This window comes from Protomyctophum parallelum (assembly GCF_964188405.1).
Source record: "Protomyctophum parallelum genome assembly, chromosome: 18".
NCBI lineage: Eukaryota > Metazoa > Chordata > Actinopteri > Myctophiformes > Myctophidae > Protomyctophum > Protomyctophum parallelum.
The window spans coordinates 26,452,373-26,461,448 of NC_139716.1; the positions used below are offsets into that span (position 1 = coordinate 26,452,373).

General features: G+C 49.9%; 2 protein-coding genes across 2 annotated transcripts; one reads left to right on the top strand and one right to left on the bottom strand.

Annotated features, from left to right (window-relative positions):
• Window positions 1–633: 633 nt before the first annotated feature.
• Window positions 634–2,097, top strand: LOC310876043 (phosphatidylinositol-glycan biosynthesis class W protein-like; the record flags this gene model as incomplete). Its single annotated transcript, XM_083789490.1, has 1 exon — window positions 634–2,097. The coding sequence occupies one exon, from the start codon at window positions 634–636 to the stop codon at window positions 2,095–2,097; it is 1,464 nt and encodes a 487-aa protein (XP_083645616.1).
• Window positions 2,098–2,621: 524 nt separating this feature from the next.
• On the bottom strand, window positions 2,622–3,551 carry LOC310876044 (mitochondrial glycine transporter A-like; the record flags this gene model as incomplete). Its single annotated transcript, XM_083789491.1, has 1 exon — window positions 2,622–3,551. One exon carries the CDS (start codon window positions 3,549–3,551, stop codon window positions 2,622–2,624), a length of 930 nt encoding a protein of 309 aa, XP_083645617.1.
• Window positions 3,552–9,076: the final 5,525 nt, after the last annotated feature.

Genomic DNA, 9,076 nt, shown 5'->3' on the forward strand with positions numbered 1-9,076 from the left:
CTAAAGGAACACTAGGTTTTGAACCTAATTCTTACTGAGCTGATATATCATATATATATATATATATATATATATATAAATACATGTTGCTTTGCACCGAGTTTCGAGCTTGTAGATCTGCTACTTTTGATGTGTTAAATGATGGTTAAATGACAAAAACAATCACACCCGTGTGAAGTGAGGGGCGCTCTTATCATCATACATCATCTCATTCCGGCCAATGACAGTTTGCGTTCTCACCTTCGTCTTCAATGTTTATGCAATGTTTGCGTTTACACAACTGGCCATTCATTGTGAATGGCATTCAATGTTTGTGTTAGGACAATGTTTGTGTTTACACAAACACTCAAAACTGGCCATTCATTGTCAATGGCATTCAATGTTTTGTGTTAGGACAGACCCTCAAAGCTGGACGGACATAGGAGGGGCTATCGGCCCTCAAAAACAAACAAAAAAAACCCTTTGGAATATGGAGATAAGAGGTTTCTGCCCGAAAGCGACGATATTTAGGTTCAGGTGATGACATCAAACATAACACGTCATCACGCACGCCTTATATATCCACCAGAACCCTGATGTTAATGGGCATTCCTGTTTCCCTATCACATAATGTGAGGAGGTTTGTGAACAAATATGTCTGGACAGATAATGGACGGAACCAGTGTCGGGGAGGTGGCACTCGTCACGTCGATGGCCCCGCTGGGCCTCGTCATGAGAGGACTGCTGCTCATTCTGTGTCATCGGCGCAAAGAGGCCGCGCCACTACCGTCCCCGTGGATCCGTCACCTCCTCCTAGACTTCTGTGTGACCGTCATGCCCCTTGTTCTGTCGTACACCATCCTCAGTGATAATCTACACCCGGTCATCATGCTCATGGCATTAGTTTTGGCGTGTCTGTCCTTCTACATCTACCACGGCAGTGGTAGTGGTCGTCATCTCCAGAAGACCACGAGGAGCTTTCTTCACAGTCGTGTTCAGAGCCAAAACCGGGTTCCCTTTGTGACCTCCTTCCGAGCGCTGGTGAACGTGAAGACGGCCATAAGCATCCTGGCCGTGGATTTCCGTGTGTTCCCCCAGAGATTTGCTAAAACGGAAACTTACGGGACGGGCCTCATGGACGTCGGCGTGGGAGCTTATATCCTGGCCAATGCTTTGGTGAGTCCCGAGGCCCGGCGGAGACGGGAGGATCCACCCAGGTACCAAAGGGATGCGCTCAGGAAGCAGCTGTCGTCTGTCTGGCCGCTGGTTGCTCTCGGCTTGGGAAGGCTGGTGAGCGTCAAGATGGCCGACTACCACGTGGACGTAACAGAATACGGTCTTCACTGGAACTTCTTCTTTACTCTAGCAGCGGTCAGAGTCTTGGCCTCTCTGCTTTTCACGTTGTTCCCGGTCAACAAGTCGTGGCTGGTCGCCGTTTTGTTGTGTGTATTTTATCAGTTTGCCCTGGAGACGTCGGCTCTGCAATCGTTCATTATCGATAACGACTGCCAATGGACGCAGGGCTTTCTTTACGCCAATAAGGAAGGCATCTTCTCCATCACCGGGTACCTCGTCATATACATGGCGGGAGTTCAGATCGGGCTCTATGTCATGCGACCGAGAACACGGGTGAAGGAATGGCTTGAAGTAATGGCTTCCTTCCTGTTCGGAAGTTGTGTGCTGTATTGTGCGCTGCACGTGTGTCAGATGACCTTTGAGCCGGTGTCCCGTCGGATGGCGAACGCACCATTCTGCGTTTGGATTGGCGCTCAATGCTTGTTCTCCATGGCCTGCCTCGGCACGGCCGATATTATTTTGCTTTACATGCAAAGCCTATCGGCCTGTTACTGCGTGCCGTCCTCGTGGAATCCACACAGCAAAGACAAAATGAGAAGAAGCAACGTTGTGGAAGGACGTTGTCTTCTCCAAGCTGTCAATAGGAACCCACTGTTGTTCTTCGTGCTAGCAAACGTAATGACCGGTCTGATAAATGTGACGGTCGACACATTCAACGTTGGTCGTTACCTCTCAGTATGTCTGCTGTTAACATATATGTTCATAAATTGTTGTGTGATGCAAATGTTACATATCTATGGAGTGACTGTAAAATTCTGGTGAAAGTGCTTTCCCCATCAAAAGGTGGTGCCTTTCACTGTCATTCACTATATATAATTGTGTGTGTGTGTGTGTGTGTGTGTGTGTGTGTGTGTGTGTGTGTGTGTGTGTGTGTGTGTGTGTGTGTGTGTGTGTGTAACAAGTGGCAACAGGAATGGTTTGGTGGAAGGAGTAGTGTGCGTCACAGACACCCCTAGTGTTGATTTTGACAGCAATCAAACAACAACAACAAACTACTCTTAGATAATGAAAAAAAATCTGGGCATCAAGAGTTGTGTTACCGACCCTTGTGCCCATTCCCATTATGTCAACTCTGGCTGGGAGAACATCACCATGGTGATTATTGTTGTTGTTTGAGTTGATATGATTTTTACCTGAGCGTAAATGATTCTTAACGTTTTGGATTTCAAACACGTTGCACACGAGATGCATTATATACTTTACCCAATTGATACTTTTGTATCTCTTTTCATCTCTTATATTTAACATAACTTCCATCTCCCTTTTACTCTTCTCTATTTCCACCATCATCTGTTGGACTTGAGCGTCGTGCCCGGCCCCAGCAGTCCAACACGGGCGATCATCTGCTCGTACACCGTCCAGGCCATGGTGGCCATCATGGCTCGCCTCAGAGAGCGTGGAACCACGCCGCAGAAGAATCCTCTTAGGCCACGTTCGGCGTGGACGAGCCGCACCGTGTCCGCCATGGTCCTGTACAGCCGCGGGTTCACCTGCATGTGCGTCTTCACCACATCGGCGGGCTGGGTGACCAGCGAGGCCGACACCCCGGCCGCCAGGCCGCAGCCGAACTGAGCCAGCGGCCAGTAGGCCGCCCGGCCCACCTCCCCCGGCGGCAGCAGAGCTCTGGCCTGACTGTAGAACATGAGGTAGAGGCCAGAGAAGGGAGCGTCTCTGAGCAGGGTAGCCGTCAGGCCGGAGAACAGAGCCGCGGCTCCCTCGGTGCGGTAGACGCTCCGCAGAGCCCCGCGCACGCTGCTGTAGTCGTCGTACCTGCCGCTCTCGCAGCGGGCCTTGACGACGGTGAGGGGCAGGAGGAAGACCCCGGCGGCCGTGCGGGCCCCGGCCCCCAGCAGCACGGCGTCCGCGGCCCCCAGGGGCCTCTCCCCCTCCTGCCCCTGGAAGAAGAAGCTCCGCCTCAGCCAGTCGTAGACGCCGAAGTAGATTCCCACCCCGGGGACGGTCCTCGCCAAAGATGGCGCCACCCCCTTCCACAGTCCCGGCAGCTTCTCGGTTTGCGCGACCCTCAGGAACATGGAGACCATCCCCAGCCTGGCTGGTGCTGCGGGAGGCTGCGTGCCGCCCTGCAGGGTCTGCTGCTGCGTCTGCAGCCGGGTCTTCACCAGGTCCAGCGGCTGGAAGAGCAGCGTGGAGCAGGCTCCGCTGAGAGAGCCGCAGATGAAGGCTTTGATGACGGGGTGAGTCTGTAGGAGCTCCATGCTTCAAGGGTCAAAGATCAGACATCATCCTGTCTCCTTCTTTGATAGGTCTGTTCTGTGATGTGACGTGACCAGCCGTGCCCATATATGGTTATATGGATGGAGCTAGTTTATTTTGCTTATTGAGTACCCGGTAGCATAAAGCTTTGGATCAAACCTGTTATCGAGCATGACGTCATGCTTAAAAAATCAGGACAAGAGGCGATGAATAAATCAATCTAATCACCCATGCTGGCACAAACATGTCGGTCTAAAAGTTTATTTAAATTTTTAAATACTTGCCAACCAGCACTGCCCGGGTAAACAAATTTACGCTTTTAATGTGACAGTAGTCACAGTACACATTAACCAGTTAACAGTTGTCCATCGGCAACTGCTGAATATTATTTCCCAAAAGTAAAAAGGTCAATTAATTGTTTGTTGAAAAAGTAGGTTACTGTATTTAAAGGCCCTGTAAAAGATACTGGTTTTGTTCAGAATGTATTGTCGTCTCCCGTCTTTCCACAAAATAATAGAAAATGCTCGATGTGCAGGGTTTGATAATGATAAGCCTGATCGATAAGGTGCTCGTTAACAATTATCAATAAACATTAACGAGGAGATTAGTTTAGTTCATGGGTCTTTAACAGGGGGTCCATAGGACCCCTATGGCAGGGGTTCCCAACCTTTTTTGGACCAGGTACCCCTTTTGCAGTAGATATTTTTCCAGGTACCCCCTCATCCTCGCAACACAGATAACAATATATTTACAACCACAAGCAGTGTTTCCTGCAGGAAAAAGCTTTGGCATGGTGCTGGGCGCAGGCCGCAGGGGGGCCTTCTTGCGTCGAACATTTTGATTAATTAATTAATTTGATTCAATAATTAATGAATAAGATTAATAAATTAAGATTGATTTGTATTATTGCTCTTGTATTGCTATTGGAGACACTGGGGGGACACTGGGCAGGCACTGGGGAGGCACTGGGGAGACACTGGGGAGACACTCGGGAGGCACTCAGGGAGGCACTGGGGAGGCACTCGGGGGGGACACTGGGGAGGCACTCAGGGGGACACTGGGGAGGCACTGAGTGGACACTGGGGAGGCACTGGGAAGGCACTGAGGGGACACTGGGGAGGCACTGGGAAGGCACTGGGGAGGCACTGGGGAGACACTGGGGAGACACTGGGGAGCATGGGGAGGCACTCAGGGGGACACTGGGTAGGCACTGGGGAGGCACTCGGCTGGTCACTGGGGAGGCACTCAGGGGGACACTGGGGAGGCACTGGGAAGGCACTGGGGAGACACTGGGGAGACACTGGGGAGGCACTGGGGAGACACTGGGGAGCATGGGGAGGCACTCAGGGGGACACTGGGGAGCATGGGGAGGCACTCAGGGGGACACTGGGGAGGCACTGAGGGGACACTGGGGAGACACTGGGGAGACACTGGGGAGGCACTGGGGAGGCACTGGGGAGACACTGGGGAGACACTGGGGAGGCACTGGGGAGGCACTCAGGGGGACACTGGGGAGGCACTGGGGGGACACTGGGGAGGCACTCAGGGGGACACTGGGGAGGCACTGGGGAAGCACTGAGGGGACACTGCAGGAGGCACTGGGGAGGCACTGGGGAGGCACTGGGGAGAAACTGCAGCCACTGGGGAGACATTGGGGAGCCACTGGGCAGACACTGGGGAGGCACTGGGCAGACACTGCAGGGAAGACACTGGGGTGGCACTTGGGGAGGCACTGGGGAGGTACTGGACATTTCATATCACACACACACACCATGATTCACAAGCCCCCTCAAAAAAAAAAAAAAAAAAAAAAAAAAGTTTTTTTCTTTTTCTTTTTTTTTTTGAGGGGGCTTGGGTACCCCCTGGCTATGCGTCGCGTACCCCTAGGGGTCCGCGGACCCCACGTTGGGAACCGCTGCCCTATGGTATGTGGTGTATGCATGCAGAACAGAGTGAAATGTTTCTTAAATGGGGGTATGTCTACCCCTAGGGGTATGTGGAGGTGCTGCATGATAGGCTACCTAGCCTCGATACCCAGGCTTTCATTTCGTCTGCGCGAAAGATGAAAGCCTGGAAAAAGCCGTGGGCTGAACCAGTCTAAAAGTGGGAGTCAACCCTTCCGGGTGGGCGTCGCTCTAAATGATGTGACGTAGCGCTGCACTAGGGGGGAGAGGAGGGTGCGCGTTTTTCTGAGGCGCGACCCTCCCATCTAGGCCAGAAATGTCTCTGCTTAGGTCAGGCTACATGATACCTGACCTCTATCTATGTACCTGACAGGCATTGGGAAATGCAAGTATGTTTTGTTGATACAGTATATAAAACATTAGTGTGAACCTGATGATCTAATGTGTTTAACCAATTTTTTTAACATATAGATAGATAGGTAGATAGATAGATTGATAGATTGATAGATTGATAGATAGATAGATGAGATTGAGACACGTGCACTGAGAACATATGACACAACACCATACAATATCATAGACTGTATGTATATCTATGCTGTGCTATAAATACTGGACTATAAATTCGCCTTTAACCACAACCTTCGAAGAAAATAACAGATCTACAAGCTTGCGCTTGTAGATCAGCTATTTTCACTATTTTCAAGTACAGAATAACATGTGTTCACTGTCCACAGATCTCTGTCCATATAGCCATAATGTTGTCACGAAATTGACAGTCCTTTTTTATATCCTTTCCACTCTTGTTTGACTCAAGTAGCCTACTGTGGTTGTGTATACTCTGTCCTGCACATGGACAACCACGGACAACTCTTCTACAATCTCTGTTCGTCTCGAAAATAGCCTACATTTTTAACAAAATATAATATTTTAGAAATGTTAATTTCTGCTATAAAAGCAGTGCGCTATGCTTCGATTCATTTGATTTACTGTAAGTTAGGACAAATTTGCACATGGGGTGGCATTCCCTTTATTCCAGAAAAGAATTGTCAGCGCTTCCATTGCACAGACCGTATCAGAAGCATTTGAAAATGGTGTGAGAGAACAATCTGGCTCCAGAGAGACTGTCACCTTACAGGAGCCATGCTGATGATGCATGCTTCCACCAATGTTTCCAGTCTCCAGTTTCAACTCATGACTATAACCACCCTTCAGCGGATTCCATCCATAACAGCTGCATGTGTTTCTGCAAGACAAGTGTCTGTGGAGTTGTGGAAAGCACTAGTGTTTTATAGCCCGGAATGGACACACCGCCTTTAGAAGCGTTCTCCTCTTCCCCGTGTAGATGACCCTGTCTAGTCACCATTTGTTTCCCTATTTTTATTCCACCATGGTCTTCTTGTTTATGCTTATAACCTCAACACTGTGATGTACAGTAATGTACAATGTATATCTAATCTAAACATTTTTGTCCAGGACAACCTGTGCTATCAGAATATATATGCTGTACAACACTGATGTCACATGCATGTATGGATACTGAATAGACAACTTTAAAGACAAAAGAATAAACCTTAGCAATGTTTTTTAATCTAAATCAGAGAAACGTTAAACGACTGCAATGTGTTCTGCTCAAGAATAACATTCTCAGAGAGTGCATCAAATTACACCCTCCACGTCAACCGTCAACATAATTGGCACACTATGTACAATATGTAATAATAATAATGATGAATAATAATATTATTAATAATAATACAGCTCTCTGAGCTCCTGTGATGCTATTTTCACAACTCAGAGGGTGCAAATCTATGTTCTCATTGTCTGTTAATTCATCTACTTTGTCTCTGAGTTCTTCTTGGCATCTCTCTCGATCCACTTGCTGAGGTGTCAGAGATCCTGTGGTGCTATTTCCATTGATCTGAAGCTCTCTGCATTGTGTTTCAACATCTATTTGACTCCCTAATTCTCTTTTGCCACTTGCTTCTTGTTCTTCATCATCTTGGGGTAGATCCGGCTCGTTGAGATCAGTCATTACTCGGCCACCTTCATTTTGTTTTTCAACATTTAGCCCTGCTTCCTTTTCCGTTTTTTCTTCTCTCTGCTTTTCAAGCTTTTCAAGTTCCTCCGAATCGTCGGCATAATCAGAACCCACCGAAGGGTTTTCTTCTGTATCTGTTTGCTTCTGCGGAACCGCCTCTTCCTCACGCCTGCGCTGTTGTCCATGTTCGCAGTCATGTGCTATGATGGCAAATTCTACACCTTCCTCCTCCTCCTCCTTGCCTTCCTCTTGCCTTCCTCCATTCTCTGACTCCCCCTTTTCCTCTTTCGCCTCCTTACCTCCACCCTCATTCTCCTCCTCTTCCTCCTTTATCCCTAATTGCTCCTCTTCCTTGTTCACCTGCACACCTCCACCCTCCTCCTTCCTCTCCTCCTCTTCCTTCCCCCTTTTCCTCTCTGACTCTTTCTCTTTCGCCTCCTTTCCTCCGTCGTTCTCCCTCACCTCCTCCTTCGCCTCCTCCCTTTTCCCTGGTTCCTCATCTTCCTCTTTCACACCCTCACCTGCATTCTCCTCCCTCTGTTCATCTTCCTCCTTCCTATTCCCCGATTCCTCCCCTTTCTCACTTCCACCCTGTTTCTCCTCCTGCCCTCCCTCCTTTTTTCCAGATTTCTCTGATTTCTCTTTTGCCTCCTCGCCGCCACCCTCCTTCCTCCCCTTTCCCACCTCCCTTTTTCCTGATTCCTCATCTTCCCCTTTTGCTTTCTCATCACCACCTTCCCCTTCCTCTTCTTTCTTCTTCCCCTTCTTGGATTCCTCCTCGTCCTCTTTTACCTCCTCAGCTTCCTCTTCCTTGTTCTCATTCTGTGATTCCTCCTTTTCCACGTTTTCTTCCTGACCTCCATCCTGACCCTCCTCTTCCTCTGTCTGGGGTGGCAGTGGCCCAGGAGGTGCAGCGACCGCTTGGGAAATGGATGGTTCCCTGTTCGATCCCCTGCCTACCCCTGTGTCAGTGTCTAAGTGTCCTTGAGTAAGACACCGAACCTCTAATTGCTCCTGCGGATCAGGTTGGTGCCTTGCATTGCTTACACTCTCATCCTCCTCCATCCTTTCCCCTGGGCGTGGTAGTGGTCCGGAAGGTAGAGTGGCCGCTTGGGAAACAGACGGTTCCCGGTTCGATACCCTGCCTGCCCCTGTGTCAGTGTCGAAGTGTCCTTGAGCAAGACGCTGAACCTCTAATTGTTCCCGCGGAGCAGGCTGGTGCCTTGCATGCAGGTCTCCTCTGCCATCCTTCCCTTTCTCTGTCCTTTTCCCTGGGGGTGGCAGTGGTTCAGAAGGTAGAGTGGCTGCTTGGTAAACGGACGGTTCCCGGTTCGATACCCTGCCTGCCCCTGTGTCAGTGTCGAAGTGTCCTTGAGCAAGACGCTGAACCTCTAATTGTTCCCGCGGAGCAGGCTGGTGCCTTGCATGCAGGTCTCCTCTGCCATCCTTCCCTTTCTCTGTCCTTTTCCCTGGGGGTGCAGGCAGTGGAACAGAAGGTAGAGTGGCAGCTTGGGATGAGGAAGGTTCCCTGTCGAGCCGGTGTGATCCGCATGCTGCCCCTGTGTAACTGTCAAAGTGTCCT